The 22574-nt window shown below is 39.3% G+C and overlaps 1 protein-coding gene across 1 annotated transcript in view; it reads right to left on the bottom strand.

The window, feature by feature from the left end:
- rspo2 (R-spondin 2) overlaps positions 1 to 19513 on the bottom strand; it is a 47786-nt gene extending 28273 nt beyond the window's left edge. The window contains exon 1 of the mRNA XM_046846210.1: positions 18222 to 19513. Within this exon, the coding sequence (XP_046702166.1) occupies positions 18222 to 18321 (100 nt within the window). The 5' untranslated portion in view covers positions 18322 to 19513. The remainder of the gene's footprint in view (positions 1 to 18221) is intronic.
- Positions 19514 to 22574: the final 3061 nt, after the last annotated feature.

Below are 22574 nucleotides of genomic sequence, written 5' to 3'. Positions count from 1 at the left end.
TTGAGCCTATATACCATCTAATCTACACTCCACACTCATTCTAAACACATTCAGGTTGAACTTCGGATAATTGGTGTAGATTACATTAACTGACTTTTAGTGGCTTAGAAGCTTCCACTCATAAAGACATCAGCCTTCACCGTTCACACGCTATGCTGCATTCAAGATCTGAGCGCAACAATCTGCACTTTATACATAAACAGCTTCTCTGCCAATGTTTTAAGTCACAGCCGAATGCTAGAGATCAAAGTGCATTGGTTTCTAGAAATACCAGGCTCTGTGTAAATTGCATGGATAAAGCTAATTCGGCGGTAAGGAGATGCTATAGGACAAAGCATGAGCGTGTGTAGATGTTACTTCTTTCCTTTCAGTTAATGATATGCCGAGCATAATGAAAATGTAAAAAATTAATAAAAAGATACAAAAGGGGAAGAAATACGGAAAAATCAAGGACCAAGTGATATGTTACTCGTTAAAATTATTTTATATTTTTAAATATTTTATACAAATAATACACTTTTTTGTTAAATTGATTAAATTAAATAGATGGCAAAATTTAAAAAATAGTTTACATTTGTTTGAACCTATTGGGTAATACAGATGTGTGTGTGTGTGTGTGTGTGTGTGTGTGTGTGTGTGTGTGTGTGTGTGTGTGTGTGTGTGTGGTTTTAATATTTCAAGTCAAGTCAAGTCAAGTTTATTTGTATAGCGCTTTTCACAACAGACATTGTCTCAAAGCAGCTTTAACAGACATCAACAGTTAAGGTGAATGGTGTGCATTTATCCCTGATGAGCAGCCATGGCGACTGTGGCAAGGAAAAACTCCCTTAGATGTTATGAGGAAGAAACCTTGAGAGGAACCAGACTCAAAAGGGGAACTCATCCTCATTTGGGTGACATCAAGAGTTTGATCATAAATCTTTCAACAATACAGAACACTGGAGAGTGAGAACTAATTGTTTATCACTTTCTGACCAATTCTGACCAAACTCTTTCATACTGTCAAGATCTATGCTCAAAAATAGTAAGGAGTTCAACATGACTTCAAAATGTCTATGCATTAAAAAAAACAAGACAAGTACTGTTTTTCCATTATCAGTCTGACATTGTTAAAAAGGGAAACCAAAACTATTGATCAGCCAAAACATCACGTCACTGCTCAGTGTCAGTCTGGAACGAGCCCATGACAGAAAAGATAAAGTGTCTGGACAAACTGATTAAAGGTAAATGTCTGGATATGTTTGGACAGAAACACTATGATCGTTATTCTTTTGAAGATGTTATTTTATTCAAAGCCATGTTTTGATTTCTTTCCCATATTCATTCAATCTTTCTCTCTGGTTTTAAAATTTATAACTTCTGTCACATAGGCATTACTTATTTTCCTTTCATAACTAACAATAGTGTGCCTCAACCCAGAAGCCGTCACCGCACAGGAACACCGGGCTAAAACATTAATCCTGACAAGCGGAGCAATGCTTTTGGTCTGCCTGCCGCGACACGATGAGAAATGAAATACCATTTGCAAGGCGAGGGGGTAAAATATCCTTCCAAATTAATTCTATATTAGTGTCACTCTGCCCAGCTGCAGTGGTGATAATGTGGTTCCTTAAGGTAAGACTTTCTTCTTTATTTATGCAAATTCAAAAGCCCATGGCGCGAGGCATGACGCCATATTTGGCGTGTGCTGCGTTTATTCAGCCAGACGAGGCAGGTTTTGAACTGTGATTAAGAGCAATTAGGACACAAGTAAAATCCAGCTGAATACTGCTAGATTTCAGGTACATTTAACGAATGGTAAACAACCGTGACGGCTTCGTGACGGGAGTAGTCCTCCTCTACTTTGTCACGTTTTCTCTCAGAGATACACGTACACACACGAACCTCCAACACCCATGCTACTTCTCACATCATCTCTCGCTATTTTCCATCACATCGTACCATACAATGAGTAATTTAAAGCACTTTCCGAACCATTAAAAGAACTGCAACTTTGATTGCGAGCTTCGCTTCCCGTAGAAAGTAAGTTGCCCACATCACTAAGGGTAATTTTGTGTTCATCCAATTAGTGAGAGTTGTGTAAAAGACAGATGTGAGGCATCATTAGAGCAAGCTGGTGAAGAGTCCCCCACAACTACTATAGCCACCAAAAAAACAAAACAATTTGCAGTGTTCTACTAACAACCTGATACACCACGCTTACTTTTTTAATCTAGGTTATATTTATACAGGTTGATCAATTTTCAAATAAATAAAATCAGTTTAACAATCAAATCCAGAAAGGCTTCCATTCCAAGGAATACAAATTACTAATATAAGCTGGTGATGCATGCATGACGATCTAAACTATAAATGTGCACCTGCTGATTAGCAAAACAAACAAACAAACAAACTGACATCCTTGCAGTCATGCAAAGCAATATTTTTGACGTAAACATCCAGACCATTGGGTAAACCTCAGCCCTCAGAAAATAAACCCAAGCCTTCTTATGAGGTCTCTGTTCTGTGGTGAAAATGAAGTTTGCCAACAGAACCATGCACTTGTAATATGACGTCCTTAAAGCCCTTGGGTAATGCACTCTTAAAAAGCAAGACTATTAAAACTATTAAATAGTGCACCACAGGAAAAATTCACTTCAGCTGCTCTGACTTTGAGAGCTATCAAGTTCACAGCATCTATGCTAATTGTCTAAGATAAAAAAATACAGACAAATGTATGAGGCTACAACGATTTCTAGCCTTGCAATTAATTTTTTCCAGAATGTCCGCAAAGTGCACACCGACCCGCCGACAGTTACATGTGCTCCCACACGGTGAAGAACGGAACACACAAAACAAACCACCTACATGCATTACACATGACTTTACTCACTGTACATGTACAAGTCTCTCTTTGCTTAATGAAAGATTTTATGAAACAGGGCACTCATGGATAAGGTGATATGGTACTTTTTGTTCCAGAAATGCATTTCTGTTTCAGTTTATCAACAAATATGTTGGCTCTAATTTTAAAGTTCTTTACAGCTGGAAATAGTCAGGATTTGGAAATTCACGCTTTTTTCCCTCAAATTCAGTTTAACAGTTCACACTATATGCATATGTTTACAATTTAGTGCAATCTTAGTGCTTATAATGCTTTAGCTGCATGTGCCTGAATGCATGCTTTGTATTTTGCCTTATTATTAGCTTAACTTGAAGAAGTTCCTATGCTGCAGGCTTAGCATGCATGCCAGACATTGGTACATTTTGTAGAGTAAATCTCTGTGCTTGAACATTGGATTTTGATATATAAATGTATCTGGTAAGAGTCAGGAGTCAGGAGCTTGCATTAACATCCTACAGTCTAAAAGTAAGACAAAAAGTAGTGAATACTGCTGCTTCTAAAATTGAAATGCTTCCCTAGTACCTGCTCTTTTCAGCTAGCTAGATTCAGTTGGTTGGGCTTAATACTCATAATCTCAACATCATGGGCTTGAGCACCATGTTGGGTGCTGACACTAGACAGCAGCAGTATAGATATAGATTTTTGTAGATGGTAGAGGATTGCATTGAAGTGATGCAGGAACTGTGTGGAAGATCCTGTCATGTAAATCGACCTAGCAGTGGCATGATGGCACTAGTCATGGATTTGGATAATTCATATCTTTTTTTTCTCTTTGTAAATATTCACAGAATCAAAATGCTTTTTCTTTGAGTCAGGTTTATCTCAAGGTTTCTTCATTTGCTTCCAGTGGGTTTCCAGGGGGACAAAAAATGTTTATGTAATATATATGAAGATTTGCTTGGTGACAATGCTCATTGTTAACAGAACTGGACAAATGAAATGAAATTAAACATCACATCTCTCAGCCATCCTTCCAACTACAGTAAATACTGCTAGACTACTCAGAAACAGTGAATAGTTAAAAACGGCACAAAAACAAACCAACAGATTTTCTCAATTAACACCTGATATCCCGAGGCACATTATATTATGAGCGTTAACTTTTCCAAACACAACAAAAAACACGGAAGGTCAGAGCATGCTTTTGGGTATGTACTGAACCAGCAGTGGGGCGGGCTGCTTGATCTCTGCTTATTCTCTTCAGACACGCAAAAAAACAGGCCAAAATGATGCACACAGGTGCTCAAAGCATCCTGGAACAGCAGGCAGTGCAATCAGCAATTCGTCATGAGAGCCGCTCTCTCTGGAGGAGCGTGCCCGAGTGTTCACTAACGTGTTTTCGGTTTCTGTCCTTTAGAAGAAGATTTAGACCTTAACGTCTTCTGGACTCCACAGGGCACCATCACTAAATAACTGAGCTAAAGATAATGATGTGAAAATTAAAGAGGGGAAATAATATTTTGCTTTTCTATTTAAAAAAAAGTAAAATTTTACTTAAAAATATTTTCCATAGACACTGCAATTTTTCATTCCATTGAAAATGTCAACCACCTGAGGCTATATCCTGGTAAGTCCTAGTGAGCTAAATTGTTTTGGGTCTCAGGGTGGGGTGACAAACCAATCATCAGTATCTATACTGATGAAAAGCCTATATGCAAAGGAGGGAAATTGCCTCCAAGTGTGTTATGCTTTCTAGTGATGCAGCATGAACAGAAATTTTAAAAGCTGTCATGTGTCTCAGAGAAAGCATGTGTTCACCCTAAGCTTCATTTCATCATGCAATAGATGAGAGTAGCTTAGTTGGTGGGAATTGGCAGCTGACCAAATTGGTAGAGCAAAGATTTTCTACCCTAATAAGGTTGAAATAATGTTCTTTTTTGGTGTCAATTCTATGTTTTAATCAACTAAAACAAGCTTTATACAACCTAAGCAGAGATCCTCATTATAAAAGGAAACAGACATAAAACACAAAGAAAGGATCAGGAACAAATGACAAGAGAAAAAGGGAAGAAAAATCAGAATAAGATAAGAGAGCAGTTCATCGGTGGGAAGTGGAATGGATCTAATTAGCACACCTGTTGGTCATTCATTGCACATAAATCTCACACCTCATTTTCACTGCTGTAGCTGGATGCACTCATTCACTCACTCACATGTGCTATTCTTCAAAAAATGGCTTTGGGGTTTTTTGCTCTGAGAGGTGCAGTTACACAGCCACACATCAAAGAAAACATCCTCTAATTTTATCACCCAATGTAGGAAACCTCCTGTCTGCTATTTCTGTACATACCTCTGCACCCACATGATCAAATAATACTCCAACCAAAACACCCAAACCCTCACGCAAACACAGAAAATACACTGAGATAAAGCAGAGGTACACAGGTTTCAAGTTTGAACGTCCCTGAATTATTACATAACTGTTTCAGATGCTTATTTGTTGCCAGTTTACATTACATGCATACAACGCAGATGACTACATATTACATACATGTCATGTTTAATATATAAAATATAATATTATAAAATGTTATTAAGAATCCATACAAATTTACAACAGATGTTACTTTATTCCATCACAATTTGCTGACTACTGTGCCTTGCACCTCCAGAGTTTAGGGTTTGAATCCTTTGCCCTGTGTATGTGGAGTGTGCATGTTCTCCTAGCACTAAGTCAAAATGTATGTGTTATAGGCAAATTAACGTTTCCAAATCGTTTGTTGTGTGTGTGTGTGTGTGTGTGTGTGTGTGTGTGTGTGTGTGTGTGTGTTTGTGAATTAAGTTCCATAAGATGCCTGCAACCATAGCGAATAAAATCTATAAAAATGATTGAACAATTCAATGAGATATTCTGAATACCAGCCACTACATTACAATGCTGAAACATTCTGATGTCCACCCAAAATGCACAGGCATGCCGCACTTATTATTTTAACTGTACAGATCATGCACTGATTTTATTTAGAGCATTTCCTCAATTTATTCCTGGTTATGCTGCTGAGCTTAACATCCATATAAATGTTTCTTTGAGCCCTTAAGCTTTTAATGTCACATTTGCCATCACGGAAAATGCAAATCCTGCTGCCCAGGTATATATCCTTAATTCTCTAATGAAACCCCTCTTTATCTTACACCACAGCTTTGCTCAACTCCATTCACAAAGTTCAGATTGGAAAAAGGTTCACAGGGTCAATAGTGTGGAACACCACAGGGGTGCCTACACAAAGTCACGCATACAACCTCACATATGGTCCTGGCCACTTGGAGAACACTTCAAAAGCCTGATGCCAAAGATGAAGACTCAAACATCAAACATCATTGCTAGAGACTCATTGCACCTTACAGGCACTCCACAGAGAGCCCTGAGGAAACACAGAAGTGATGGGGAACAAAACCCTTGTATTACAAATCATTACGTGTTGATGAATCAATTAATTGAGGATATTTCAATTTGGGATTATATCAACAGCATTTGAGTGTGATTGGGAATTGGAGGAGGCAAGAAAATGGCATGTAAAGCCTTCGATATTTAAACATTACAAATCATTAATCCAAAAATTCCTAAAACTAGCACTTATTTACCCTCTTTTATGTCTGTGTTAAAAAAAAGAGTTGCGCTATAATTCCTGCTGATGGTATCCAAAGTCTGCAACCTAGTGAACCAGTGTTTATTTATTCATTGATAGAAACCCTTCGCTCTGGATAAGGGCGTCTGCTTAATGCCATAAATGTAAAATGTAAATCTATTTAAATATACGGTACTCATTAGCATGCAAAACGGTTACATTAAATGTCATTGCAAATATTAAATAGTAAAAATAGTAAGCTTGATCATCCGTCTCCATACTACTCTGTCCTCTACATCTGACTCTTTCACACCAACTACCTGCATGTCTTCCCTCACCACATCCATAAACCTCCTCCTTGGCCTTCCTCTTTTCCTCCTTCCTGGTGGCTCCATCCTCAGCATTCTTTTACCGATATACCCCATGTCCCTCCTCTGTTCAAAGCGTCTCAATCCGGCCTCCCTCACCTTCTCTCCAAAACGTCCTACATGTGATGTCCCTCTAATGCACTCATTTTTAATCCTGTCTATCCTCATCACTGTCCTCGTCAGTGTCTTTTCCTCAATGCCATTGTGTCTAAACCATTCAGCTTTTTGTGATGTCTGTGTTGAACAATTTGAATATTGAGAAAAGATTTTGGATAATCTAGTAGGTAGACCTTAACATTTGTACTGGTGTTGCTGCAAAGAAAGCAAACACAGTTGAATCATAAATCATGGTGAGGAAAGAATCAGAATTTGATTTAAAGCATGCATTTGTCCATCAAGCAGAAGTCGGATTATAGCATCTCCCAGGAGCACTGTTTGAGGCGAAACCAATGAATGGGACACAGGTCACTCACATGGCATATATTCCCACAAATGGATAATTCCGTTTAGACAATCTACTTGCAAGATGTTTTTTGTAAAGTGGAGGAAAACTTTAAAACCTGAAAAAAACCCAATTGGACATATGACACCCTGTTGAACATGGCAATACTTTCAAATCGTATAATTCACCATTGAAAACCAATTCATTTTCCTTCACTATAAGATGTTTACAAAACGTTTTGCACAGAAACAGATGTGGACTTCCCAACTTACTTGTCCACAGCACTATGAGAGATAAAGCAAATGCTGGTGAACACTGATAAAGAGTCTTGCTCAATGTTTCAGAGAAAAAGTTGTTGAAATTCAGCAGTACAAGCTACTGCTGTCCAACAACGGTTCCAAAACTATAAGAGGACACAAAGCGAAAAAAAAAAAAAATCAAGCACTAACAGATGTTAGATATTTTCCTCTAAGAACGTAAGTGGTCGAGTGTAGACGTGATCCCATTCATGAACATCATAGTTCACTGCATTTCTAACTGCTTGCTCAAGTCTCATTGTCCTCAAACTGTATTTATCCCAGACAACCACACTGCAGTCTTGCTGAGAGCCTGAAAAAATGTGCTTGTGGAGTGGTTGCTCAAGGAAGCAAAGTTGTTATGCATAAGAATAGACAACGGCGCAAACATTGTGGCTGCTGTAAGAAGCTTAGGTTGGCCGTGGCTAAATTGCTTTGGCCATAACCTGCGTCCAGCGGTTACCGGCATTGCTGCCAGTGATAGTCAGCACCTAGCCCGAGCTTCGGGTCTTTGCAAAAGCCTCGTCAGCATTTTCTCCCAAAGAAGAGAAAGCCATACAGAGTGCAGGAGGAGATCCATAGACCGAAGGACAGAATTATTCTCCTATTTATTGATATAAATGTACAAAATTATTCTTTACCTGGTGGGGTGGAGTGGTCATACTGTACAATACAATAATGATTTAGTGGTATTATAATCATGCGCACTTCCCACCAGCGCAAAAGCACTAGCGCATTTGAACCCCGACTGATCCCCAATCCCATCTGAGCACAGCTGGAAATGTGGTCACAGATTTTATTTTTTTATTTGCGAGTTTCCTGTTTTCTCTTCCAAGCGAGTTACTTTAGTTACCAAATTTCAAGGTAAATCAAAGTTGAACAAAAGCTCCAAGCCTTCATTCCGCTTTTACTTTGCAACACTTTCTGCTACTAAAAAAGCATGTGCAATTTTTGAATTTTTAATGCAGCTAATTATTGCTGTGTATACACCAACATTAACCTCACTATCCAAAGGTAAATAATTTCTTGGTACTTTTATATTGTTTAAATAAAATCTGCGGTGGGGGGTCTGGGGTATGAAAAGCATCTTTAGTCGTTGGGATCAGTCAAATGTCCCCACAGGGGTTAAAACAGAGACTATCAGAGATACAGTTATCAAATGATCATTTGTTTTTAAAATGATCTTTAAAATGGGATGAACATCAAATGATAGTGTTGCTGTTTCCTGTGCATGTGGATAGTAATAAGGTTGCATACCTGCACATCTCTGACAGTATCATTATGAACTCAGATTTCCGAAGCCTTTCATTACAGGTAAAGACACGCCATACATCTCGCAAGTCAGTGCATACTCTTTTTGGGCAGGTGCGTTTCATATCTCCTGTTCCTCATCTTCCTTTTACAATAGTAATGCTCCTTGCTTTTACACACAACTTTTATTCAGCTAATGCCTCTAATTCAGCATGAACTGCTCTCACAGGTGACATTTGCTTGGTCTTGGTGTCTATTATGTGTGGCCAGGCAATGACATTACCAAAGCCATTGGAGTGTAAACGTAAACTACACGTGACCTTTGCGTGTGCGCACCATTTCCTTGCCACCCCTGCCGGTGACAGCTGTTTACGCTAAAGAAGACTCCTGCTCCTGAGGCCTGGAACTGCTCCAAATAAAATAACACTGAGCTGAAGGAAAAGTCAGCCAACATGTAATACAAGTGAATAACTAAGAGAGGGGAAAAAAAACAAGAATCTGAAAAATGTTGGTGGATATTTTTCTCCGCCCCACACATTTTCTTTACCATGCTCTTTACCACAGACTGGTCCCTGCTGTGCAACATGGTTACCAAGAGAGAGCATGGAGGGATAAAAAGAGTGCCCAAATCCCAATATTTTTAAAGGGACCACAACTGAGGCTGTGCAGCAAAGTATTTAGAAGCAGAAGAATAGAATTCTCAACAAAATTATGAACAAGGGAGCAAACTGACAATCAAATAAAACATTCTAAATTGCTCTCCAGTGGCCAGCTCCTCGGTTTGATTTTGAGTTTTGGTTACTTTTTGTGAGGAGTTTCTCATTCTCCTTAGGGTTCCCTGGTTTTCTCACATGTCCCAAAACAGTGTTAGGTCAGTTGGCTACACTGAATGGCCCCTAAGTTTAAATGTGTGCCCTCTGATAAATAAGCATCATGTTCTCAGGATATGCAATCCTGACCAGTATAAAGAGATTACTGAAGATGAATGAATGAGCGAAATTACACAGGCAACACCATCAATATCAACCACATCCACAGCAAGTCGATCCGGTTTCTACAGAGCCTCAAAGAGCCTTGTGAATCATTTCTGTGTCAGCTATACAACTAATTGTGTGTTTTATAGCCATAGCCATAACCATGTCATAACCTGTTGCTACTGTGAGACAATTCTTTTTTTTTTTTTTTTTTTGCAAGTCAAGAAAACATGGAATTCCTTTTGCTAACTGTGTGTGATTGGGCCTAATACATACAGAGAAACACACTGATAACAAGTACACTGTCAACACTCCACTACCAATGGGAGAGTATCTCCAGTAAGCGACCCATAAAGAGCTCATCCATATGTGAGCAACATGCTTAATCTTCAGACAGTGTGTACGGGAGAGTAAGAGAGTGAATGAGAAGACAAGGAATAGAGAGAATGGAGAGACAATGAGCTCAGCACCACAACTCTTTAATGACTTCCATGCCTGGCTCTGATTGAAACCACACCAGTGCTTCTTAGTTCCACGGGCAGGGGCCAAGCCAGGCACTCCTCTATTCTTCTGCACTCTCCTTTTCTCAACTCTTGATGCATCTGTTTGGCCTTGCAGGACTAAACAGGGCAATTGCTACAAAAGAGTTATGGAAGGGCAAAAAGTCAAGACCAGACCCCAGCTCCATCCGCATCCTCTGCACAATCACAACCACATGCCATGAGTTCCTCGATTTTAACTGACCAGCCCACGTCCAGCAAATAGCAAAAAGAAAAGGCGTGTGGAGTAAAGGTTTGATGTGGAGAACAAGCTTCATTAGAGGCCCCATAACATAAAGTGGAAGAGCTCCTGTCCATCTGTTGGATAATGGAAGACTGGGGAGGAGTAATAGGAGGATCATACTGCCCTGGTGTTGTTGAAGTGATTCGTAAAAGCATGCTTGTAAATGTCAATCAGAACTGGAGTCAGGTCCCTCATGGCCAGATCTGTCTGGTCGGCGAGGCTTGGGTTTTGGCACAGCCTTACAGATCGATTAATCAGCAGTAACACTGGATGTGCATAATGCCCACCTCTCAAAAAAAAAGCATGTTCACGTTAATGAAAGAGGACATAGTAAACGTTTTTTGCTTCTGGTAGGCTTTATGTTTCTCTTCACCTCCTCCAATTTAAAACAGGAAATTTATCCCCTCAATATGTCTGTCTTGGAAGTGTGGGTCAATGAAAAACAAAAGCAGACCTTGCAAATCTTGTCAAGAGCTCTAAATTATTGTTTCGTTGTGTCTAGAAGCTTTTTCTGCTCCTCTGTTATGTCTCATCAATTACAAATAAAATACTAGCTATATAGGTCTGAGTAAAACACAGCCTGTGTCAATACATAGGAGCTGTGAAGTAGCCAAGAGGAGAGCAAGTTCCTCACACTCAAAAGGGGCACTTTGAAAGCATAATTTAATCTTTGAACTGTCCCAAGCACTCAGCCATCACCCCATTATCCAGACATGGTTGCAGGTCTTCCAGCCCGGGTGTTAAGGAGGGTGTTGAGGATGTGGCATCATGTGGGATGCTGGATGATTATAAAGGGTCAAGTACAAGCACAATTCAGGGGGAAAGAAGGTTTGCTGATATGAAGAACTGGCGCATTAAAGTTTTGTCAGCGGTTAACCTCACTGGCGTTCCTCTCAAATCCTAACATTACTGTCACATGGTTTGCGTTACTTCTGCATTAAGTTGAACTGCAAGGTAATAAACAAAAATGAAACACACTCAACAAATGAGGGAAAATCTAACTATTTGTCTCATGCGGCAACCCATGGCATGACGTAGCTGCCACAACTGCAACTGGCCTCATTACTTAAAGTACTTAGAAAAACGCAATGAGCCTTTGGGATAGCATAAGAAGTGCAGAGCAGCCTTATATGCAGTATTGCTAGTTTCGGTCTTTACCTTCCATGCCATTGTATGACTCAAGCTGCTATTTAAAAAAAATCTGTTGCAAGGTTGTTTCCTGCAAGCTTTTTGGAAATAAATCCCACATTCGGAAATTTTATTGGCCAGTAAACTAAAGGGTATTGTACCCAACTAGTCATATTACCATATTTAGTAGCTTTATAAGGAAACATATTAAGGTATAATTGCACTGGGAATCTGGCTATTGAGGGACTAACAAAGGTGAAAGCTAGAAAATCTTACTCGCTTATGGGACACTGAACCTTTTGTCTGCAGCTCCCCAGTTTCCAATCACCATGAGGAAATATGGAGTGTATTACAAGAATTATATAATAAGTCCTTTTTATTTTAGTTCATTTCCGAAAATTACCTTTTACAGTGCGGTAAAATGTGACCCGAAAGAAAACCATCTGTTTGGCATTTAACACTGCCAGCACAAGGGATCCTCTAATGACAGTGATTGAAAGGGAAAGAGGGAATCTCCTTGTGTGTGAGGGAACAAAAAACAAACAAAACAAACAAAAAAACCCAATGAAACTCTGAAACACATGAATGTTTTACCCACAAAGTGCTATAACATGACAAATAGTGGCATGGAATGATGTTGCTAAACACACCCTTCTATTCGAACTGAAAACATCTCTATTCTCTTTCTTAAATGAAGCAATGGCTCATAAAACCTTAGATATGAGCCGCTATGAAGGAAACACACCACTTAAAGCTGAATCAGGAGTTGTGTTGTGGTGTTGTTGAGGAAAGGGTGTGTGAGTTTTTTTTGTGGCAAATAAATACAAAGAGAACTCGAAGCAGATTTGCCATCACATGGGGCTTGAGGTATCTCTGTGATTGTGGGTTCATGTTATCGCCATTCCCTGTAAGAGAAAAATCTTCAATTCCCTGTAAGAGAAAGGAATAACATAGCACTGTGTGCTGCAGCACACATTTGCAGGCCAGCTGTCCCTGTATGATACACATCCCAACCATGGCCAGAGCGAATATCACATTAATTAAAGCTGTCAAATTGGCATTAAACTCATAAATCAGCTTAAGCAGGAATGACAGGGCTTCATTAGTGCGCAAGTGCTCATGGATGTTCTGCATCAGAGCGGTGCTGAAACACAATAAACTCCAGGAGCTTTTTAGTGTCCATCTGGACACTAAAAAACAAAATCAGACTACAAATCCTTTTGTGACAGAGAGAGAAAGTGAAGACAGCAGACTGCTCTCTTCTAAGAACTAAAGATGCAGCAGTATATCAGTTAAAAGTCATATTTAACTTGTTTTCCATTTATAGGACTTGACCAAAAAACATTCCCATCACTTCTTTTCTACTCTTGACCTCCTGAGAGATTTAATCCTTTTCAGGTGATGGAGCTCAAATGAAGCCATCTCTAACTGATCTCCTCAAATATGCTTCCCCTCAACATCTCACACCCCTCCTCTCTCTTGCTCTTACAGCCTCGGATGGCCAATGCTTCTTTCTGTTTGCTGCACAAAGCTACTCACACTATGAAACCTTCACTCATTTTACACAAGCTTGGTAAAACAATTACACGCCTACTACTAAACAAGCAAGAGAAGTGCTATACATTTACATTTATGGCATTTGGCAGATGCCCTTATCCAGAGCGACTTACAATTGAGCAGGGGAGGGTTAAGGGCCTTGCTCAAGGTCCCAGCAGTGGCAGCTTGGTGGTGGTGGTGGTGGTATTTGAACTTGTGACCTTCCGATCCAAAGTCCAATTCCTTAACCACTTCCACTATTTAAGGACTAAGAGCCAGTGCAATAGAAAACTCAGTCACAGAAAAGAGGAGCTATTGGACAGCAGGAGACTAGGGGACTTGTACACATAAACTCGTTGACTCTATGAAGAACATCCATCTCCTGGATTAGCGAGGCACCGTGTGAAAAGCTCTCGTTAAAAGACGTGCCATCTGCAGCCTTTTCACTTTTTCCGAATGGAGACTGGCAGACAGTGTTTTGGAAGAAAAAAAAGCTTCAGGAGTGTGATCTTTCACTGTCAGGCACTTAATCAACGACTTATACTGCGTGAGCATAGCAGGAGCCAACATTAACGTGTCCACCCACTGACCTGGGACCTTGTTTAAGCTTTCCGCAAAATGCAGCGCTACATTTAACAGCTCCTTCCTTTCATGCCATTCTGTGAATGCTGGGATTTAGTAAATCGAACAAATGTAAACATAAGGAGTTCTTTAAAAGAATGCGCTTCCTGTTCACACAAATGGGAGTTATTAATTTCTCGCTTTTGTTTAAATAACAACGTTCGTACCCTCAATCAAACTTTCAATGCCCGCCTCTGACTGTTCAAGGTGTGGTCAAGTTTCACCGAGGACCAGAACCAATCTTTCATAAACATTCACAATGTATGACAGAGAGCAGCTAATTAAATTAAAGCAAACTCTCGGTCTCTGTTACGAATTCACTATTTCCAGATGAAACATGGTTTAGAACTCAGAAATAAGACTTTCCTGGCTATATGCTTCTATTACTTCTATTATCAAGCACTTAATCAGACTATTAATCAGAAATAGCACTTTCTAAGGTGCACAAAGAGAGAGAGAGAGATAGATAGAGAGACAAAGAGAGAGAGAGAGAGAGAGAGAGAGAGAGAGAGAGAGAGAGAGAGGCCAAAGTCTTGGTAATGATCTTAAAACCATGAGCCCATGAGACATACGGCAATCTGCACACAATTCCCAATTAATAATGTTTATTTGAAAAAAAAATGTATACCCCCTGCTTTCAATTCTAAAAACACCCAAAAGCCTATCAACAGATGATGAGATTACAGAGATAAGGGCATCTTTTTAGCTTTTGGACTACAAGAGGTCAAACACACAGACGTAGCGATAAAATCCACAACAAAATGTCTAAAGAAATGCTTAACAATCTCCTGCTTGTTCCCCATAAGAAGTTGATGTGCTTCAAAAAACACACATTTGCAGTTAAGCAGTTAATATTCAATTTAAAAAACAACTTGCTGTGAAAACTGCCCCTTCTAACATTTTAGACTTTAACACCTGGATCGTGAGGCTCGGCAGTACGTTAATGCGTGTGTTACAACCATAACGTTTATGAACTTACAAAAAGATTCTGTTTGGGAGTAGAGCAGAGATTTTTTTTGTGAAAAGCATTGGGAATAAATTCATTAGCAACAAAGGAGTTAACAGCATCCCTTTTACAGATCTGCACGCCTGATTTCTCTCTTCCTCCGGGCTGCGCTGGCACATGAGCCTTTTGGGGTTTTTTATGTAGTCAGCAGGTGGCATCATTAGCCAGGGAATAAAATGAAAACTAATACCCTGGAGTCTGGCAATGATATCATAGCAGAACTTGCTCCCCCCCACACACACACACCCACCCACCCAACCCACACACACACACACACACACACATCTCCTTGTATGCGCTCAGTAGCATGCAGTGTAGGGGGTAAGGAGGTGTAAATTGGATCTTTCTTACAGTTGGTTTCGTTTTTTTTTGCACAGATTGAAAACGATGTTTAAAAGAAGCATGTCTTTTAATCCTAATCCAGTATAACTGTCTGTTTGAAACATGTACAGTACTCACAAGAGCAGGGTTAATAAAGTCAAGAACACAAAGCAAAGTCACACATCAAACACTGTATATTCACATTGTTCAGCACATGCTAATTCGCGTATGCCTGATTCTTCTGGGAGAGTAATCGTAGCGCATGACTGGAGTCTCTGGAATGATTCAAATACCGCTGTACAAGAACAAGCCAGCATAAACTGCGTATAAAGCTGTCATAAGAACCTGCAGCGTTACAAAAAAATGTTTTGGAGTATCTATTGGATGTGTTCTCTCCCATGGTACTCTCAATATGCATGATAAATAAATTAAAGAAGTAAATATTTAAGCTTGGCTGACTGCCACTGAACTTGACTTGTCACTCCTGGTCTCATGTATATCAAAATAATAGAACACACTCTTTCTATTAAGACTTAAATGCAGGCAGACTGCATGGTTAATGGACCTGAGATACATGTATAAATGTATACATGTATATATATATATATATATATATATATATATATATATATATATATATATATATATATATATATATATATATATATATATATATATATATATATATATATATATATATATATATATATATATATATATATATATATATATATATTCTGTTTTTCTCTTTGCCTCACATCCAAAATGCTTAAAAAAGAGTTTACCTCAGCCAACTTTGATTCCATTAAGAAAATTATATTACGGAGTATCTGAGATCACACAAGTCCCTTAGAAAAATAGGGGAGCAGAAAATGTGTGTGTGCCAGTACCCTGCAGTGATGGCCTGATTATTTGCAGATGGGTGGTGGGGAAGACTTGCAGCCGGAATAAAGGTCCCCCTCTAGCATGCCATGCATATGATTACACCTCAGATCATGGATGTTATGCCCATTAGTTCTTCCTTTTTGTTTTGTAGCTTAGATATTTAAATGAGTTACAAAAGGCACAATATACATCCTGTTTATTTTGTCTTAAAAAAAAAAAAAGAAAGGAATGGTGACAGGCAGAAAAGACGTATGCAGAACTCTTCTCTTAATTATAGAGGGTCATTTGGAGTGAGCTGCTTATTTCTGTATGTCAGTAACACGAGGAAACAGGCTACCTATAGGCATAGCGAGTAAACTGAAATCACTCTATCTAGCAATCTAGCGCACAATCTAATTTCCCATTGAAACCGAATTAGATTTTATAACATTTATTAATCAAATACTATGCTCAAAATAATATACATATCATTTGTGGGCTGCAATTATTATCTATGATTTATTAGCTAACACATCAAATTACATGCATGAACAGCTTTTCATAATATTCATTACTTATTCTAGATTCTGGTTTCCTCCACCAGGATATTACACCTCCTAAATTTTAATAAACACTGAAAACCTTATATGATGCAAATGTATGACTGTTATAATTGGTCTGAGTTGATATACATAACATAGTGAGTAGATTCACATTGGGATGTTGATTTTTTTTTTTTTGGTGAATCCACCAGCAGCATCTAGAGGAGATGCAGCTGCAGCACAAAGTAAACTTGAGAACAAACTCTCGCTTCAGTGATGCAATGTACAGAGAGAGGTGCAATGTATAGTATCCCTATTGATATTATTTTTATTTAAGATTTATATAGAATAAAGGAAGAGCAATCGAATTATGTCAACCTAAAGAAACAGATGTTAATGTGTTTGTAGGCACTTGTGGTATGTGTATTCTTACTTTTGGTGGTGGTTGTAGTTGGGTCTCAGGGTGACGGGAGAATGACTTCCGTTTCTAAGATTGGTTCCCTATTTGACATGCCGATAATGATTAAATCTGTCACTGTTTATCGTCTCAGTTCATTGTCTTTCTAGGTACCGTAGACACACGCATCATTAATCAAGTTCTGACTTGGGCTCAAATCACTGAGTCACTAAAGAAGTGACCACTGGACTCCAAACAGCTGCACAATGGACATGATCCCCCCCAGTTTTTGCTCTAAATGTACATAGCCATATAACTTCAACAAAAACTAAATAAGCAGTTAGGAATAGATTCTACATTCCATGTATCATAATGGATTAAAGTTATGAATAATATGGGAGCAGCAATTTTTGGACACATTGCAGAACAAATTAAAGGTAGATCATAGCCAGGACATTTTGTTCAGGATCAGATGTTATTCGAGTCGTTCATGAAAACCAAACAGGAGACAAACGTTACGTCCTATGTGACTTTACAAAATCAAGTTACAAACACTGATACAGGAAGGTAAGATATTCGGACACTACAAGGTCTACTATGTTGTTGAGAAGGTGTACAACCTGACCACACCGTCTGTGCTTGTCTCCAAGTGATCACACTTGAAAACACACTTAAGTGATCACTACCTTCTAAACAATTGAACCCGATCTACTCCTAGTGTAGGACTGCTCAGATATGGGCACATGTGGTGTTAGCTCCACGTGGATAAAGTTGACCTATCCAAAAACGCTCATATCATGCATTTTCCTAAATGGGGATATTCTTACAGTGAACAGGTAAAAGCAGTGCTGAGATAAGAACAAGCTGTGCGCGATGTTGCTTCCTGGCCCGTATCTTTATGCACTTTTACGCACAGACGCTCAAGACCGCAGCTGAAGCCGAATGAGGAGTTAGAAGTTCATACACAAATACATGCATTTATTTTCCTTTCCATCAGTAAATAAATACATAAACACGAATTATTTGGCATATTTGCCATTAAAATGTTTACCCTACAAAAAAAATGCATGGATGGAATAAGTCATTTTAATAGAATACCAAGTAGTGAAACGTCCATGGGTTTTGGGGTTTTTTTTTTTAGCCAAAAATGTTTACTCACGCTATCAAAGCGCAAATCTCTTACTAAAATCTGTGTACGCGGATGCTGATTTTCTTTCCATTTTTTTTAAAAGTCTGCTTTACCTCTTTTGTTCCTTCTCCAGCGATGCGCCTGTGTCTGACTGTGGCTGTAGTCCATGCAGTTCAACACGATCAAAGCAAAGGAGAAGAGTCGAAACTGCATCTGGGCGGCTGTGCGTTTCTCTCCAACTCAGTCAGAAGTGCCAAACGTGTCTAAAGTGTTGGGTTGGTTTGTTGGGTCGTTTGTTTCTCCACCGTCCTCAAGGTCCGTGTGAAAGATTTTAGACGTATGCCTTACAGATTGTTCCTAGAAATGGACCGGGAAGTTTAGAAGTCCATACTTCGGAGTGTCTCTGATCAGACGGGACAGAGTTTATCATCAGGGACTATTGTCATCTCTCCTTCTAAAGCGGGTTTCAAAAAAGAAAAGCGCACGACTTCATCACAGGCTGGAAGAAATGAATCCTCTTGTACCCTAAGACTTATAATGGGATTATAGGAACCAGTGCAAGACGCTGATCGGATGTATAGAAAAAACCTATAGAGGAGGATGAAGAGTAGCAGTTCATCAGGGGGGGTGAGGAAGGAAAGCAATCATTCAGCGCACACAGTGCAGCTGTTGATAATACATCAACGTTATCTGCTGTTGGAGTTCTGTTGTAACGCAACCCAGATCGCCAACAGACATGTTCAGCAGAAGCAGGATTGATACCCTCAATACCGCCTGAGCGACCCACACGCACACGCACGCACACGCACACACACACTCTCTCACGCACGAGATGACACAAGGATACCTGCGACTGAAAACGAGAAAAAAGTCCGATCAGCTATAAAAAAAAACTAATATCAAGTTCCTTCAGAAGGCCAAAGTGGAGTTAGGGCTCTGAGCATCCCTGTCGCCGGGAGAAAGTTTGTCACTCCAAAGCTCGCCGTGGATCCGTTATTCACAGCTCATCATACAGTACGCGCTCAGAAGCGGCACACACACTCACACACACTCACACTCGCGCTTCACGTGCTGCTCCGCGGGTTGAAGGGGGGAGAATGAAGCGTCTCGGGTTTTGTCCTCCGTAAAAAAAAAAAAGGAAAGAAAGAAAACACACACACACACACACACACACACACACACACACACACAGAGTTATGTCGAACACCTGAAGCTCGTTAGTGGTGGTGATGGTGAAGCGGTGTGTGAGGTCGATGTGCGGCTTGCTTGCTTGCTTGCTTGCTTTCTCCGCCTGCTCAGCACTTCCAGGCTCCGTAGCGCTCTGCTGATGAGGAGTTGAAGCTCAGTGGTGCTGATGCTTGGGCCGCTTTTACTATATAAGCTCAGCTCTGCTGTCACGTGGAGACTCCTAACATCTTGGTGGGGCTTTTTTTTTTTTTTTTTTTGGAAGTCCCACCATCTACGGTTTTTCTTTTTGGACATTTCCAATATGTCATTAAATCCGCCGGGTCTAATAGAAATTACTTAATGAGCGAGTGCTGGGTCCTAGTGCAGATCATTTCTGTCTTTTCTTTAACCTAGAGACAGACCATATACTTCTGAATCTTGGGCTGATGATCTTCTTTCGGTGATAATAAAGGGCTAATGTTTTAGAATAATGGAAATGCTTTAGATGAAGACGTTATGACGTTTATTTATAAAAGGACACACAACTGTACTGCTTTATTAAATTAAGTTACAAACTGGGTTTAGAGTATACATGAGTTTACATATGAAGAAAACTTGATTTCTTTGGATCAAGACGTAAATCAGAGATTAACTATTGTTTGGTCCTCAGATGAATTTTAAAGCGTCATATGCGTGTTACAGGGCGTTATAAGCGAAGAGTGATTCTGTGCACCTCATTCACTGCATTCATCAGTCAAAATATTTTTTGCTTCCTAAAATAAAACACGTGTTTTACCCTGCTTGACCACTAGGTGTGGCACTTAATCTTTTATTTATTTGTCCTTTTTTATGTTCCCCACTTCTGCGGATGTGTGAGATCCACACGATCATTGAGAAAGCCTCTGGGATGAGGTCAGGCTCACTGCTGCTCAACCGCCATTAAGTCACACTGCAGTTCCCACAGACCATGGAAAAAGTTTTAGGCCGCATCCTAAATGACTTCGTGCTCCCTATATAAATGTACCTTACAGAAGGTTAACATTTTTTTTAATTCTGCTTTATACAAGGTGATTAGAGCACTACCTGTGCTCCAATAGGGAGCCGAAAGAGATTTGACGTCAGTAAAACATCACTGCAGACGTCAAATCCCAGAAATTGTTTCTGGGCCTTGTGTTTTTTCTCCAGAACCAGACACCCAGTTTGCTGCCAAGTCTGCAGAAGAAAGTATGGACCTCATGCTCAAAAGGTCACTAGGAATCACTGGATGACATCATGGGCTCATTTGCATATTGACTGAATTGACTTATTGAATAAGAAAATGCGTTTTGAAGGAGATGAAGCCTCTAAAGAAGTTACAGCTGAATACAAATATATAATGCCCTGTTTATTTTCTTCTTATAGAAGGACATCACCAGTGACCGAAGGATCCTAGTAGCATGAGCTATTGATTTATTTATAGCTACCATTTCCATCACAGGTAATGGAGCTGTGGTAATAGTAGAGAGTAAATAGACACAAATGAGAGTTCTTTTTGAAACGACTCACTTTTATTACTAGTAAATAGTGCCTTGAAACGCACAGTGATATTCCATGCGTCGTCGTAATTTTCTATTATAAGTCAGGGCGGGACATTCAAGTGTCGCCGCCTCCTTTTTTGAAATAAGACTTAGTTTTATAGAAAATCACAGCTTCGATTAAGACGGATTTTACAGTTAGTACTATGAATGTTGGGGGCAAAATCTGGAGCATTAAAATAAATCTGATGAGGAGTTGAAGCGCAGAATGATATCAAAATTGTTGCTCCATATTGATGACGATGTGATGAACATCGATCTATCAAACACACATATATACTATATATATATAGAGAGAGAGAGAGAGAGAGAGAGAGAGAGAGAGAGAGAGAGAGAGAAAATGTAAATTATGTCACTAATTAAGAGTGCACTAGCAAATATATATACCTTATGGTGGACATACTCCTGCTAAAAACCACAAAACCTTCATTATGATATAATTGGGCCTTTGAAGACATTTGGTGGTTGGGACAAATAATGGTGATCAGGCATTGGTCGAAAAATTCACAAAAATCACTTCTTGATTTTAAAATGAAGTCCCTAAAGAGGTCTACCAAGATTGTCGCGTTTTGACTGCAGACAACACTCCAATGTTTATTCTTAAATATATAAAATATCAGAGTAGGCCGCATATGCAATTTGTTCCTTGTGAATAAACTTGAAGGAAAAGTAGCATTAGAATAAAGGAAGAGCTCATTCATCTTCCATCCGAATAATTAACGTATAGAACGAACACTTATTTAGAAATAGGTGCTGGTTCAGATTTCAAAATGTCTACCACAACGCTGTCAGAGTTTGCATGATGCTAAATGTTTTATTATTATTATTATTATCATTAAGCTGATGTAGAGGACAGAAGTTGATGTAGAGTAGTATGAAGATGGATGATCTGCTGTGGCGACCCCTAATGGGAGCAGCCAAAAAAGATTATCATTAAGCTACATCATTAGTCTTACAACTATAATAAAACGGTAACATGAATAAGGTTACATATAGGGTGATTTATTTCTATGAAAAACAGGAAGATCAGATCAATGTAATCTACAACTTTGACGGTTTCCATTACAAATTATTAGTGAGGCATTAGGAATATAGCAAAGCTTTAACACAGTTAATATTGTTCACAGTGAATGCTGGTCTTGGGGCATCTTATAAAAGTATCATATGGCTCATGGTTTAATGCCTCGAACTGAAAGAAATGTAAATTGTTTGCCATTTGATTGGAAGATTCATTAAACCTTTAATCACTATATCCAAAGTTGGCATACTTGTGATTAGAATAAGAAACAAACTGGTGTCATTTACACTGACTGGGACCTTCATGCTTCCAAATATGATTTGGACTCATTAGTGTGATAATTGACATATTGCAGTATTATATTAGAATCCATATTTAGACAATGAGAACACCACAGAATTTTCTGTCTGACAATAAGATAAGAACGGGGTCTGCCTCTTGGAATCCCCTGGAGTGTTTTGGGATTAAAGGCTTTGCTTATGGACTGGTAAGACCGCCTGGTGCTACAGGTATTACACTGGATACAGGCCGCCTCTGTTAACCTCAGCCAGCTCTAGTTCATGAACTTACGATCCTCTGGTCGTTCTTGCGGACCATTACTCACAAAGATCCCACAACCCTCTATGATGTTCACAAAGAACTAACGCATGGTGGTAGTTGCATTTTGGCCAAAAGTATATAAAGGTCACTGAACCCTTCTAAACCAC

This window comes from Silurus meridionalis, chromosome 4, assembly GCF_014805685.1.
Source record: "Silurus meridionalis isolate SWU-2019-XX chromosome 4, ASM1480568v1, whole genome shotgun sequence".
Taxonomy (NCBI): Eukaryota; Metazoa; Chordata; class Actinopteri; order Siluriformes; family Siluridae; genus Silurus; species Silurus meridionalis.
This window is presented reverse-complemented; position numbering and strand designations above follow the sequence as displayed.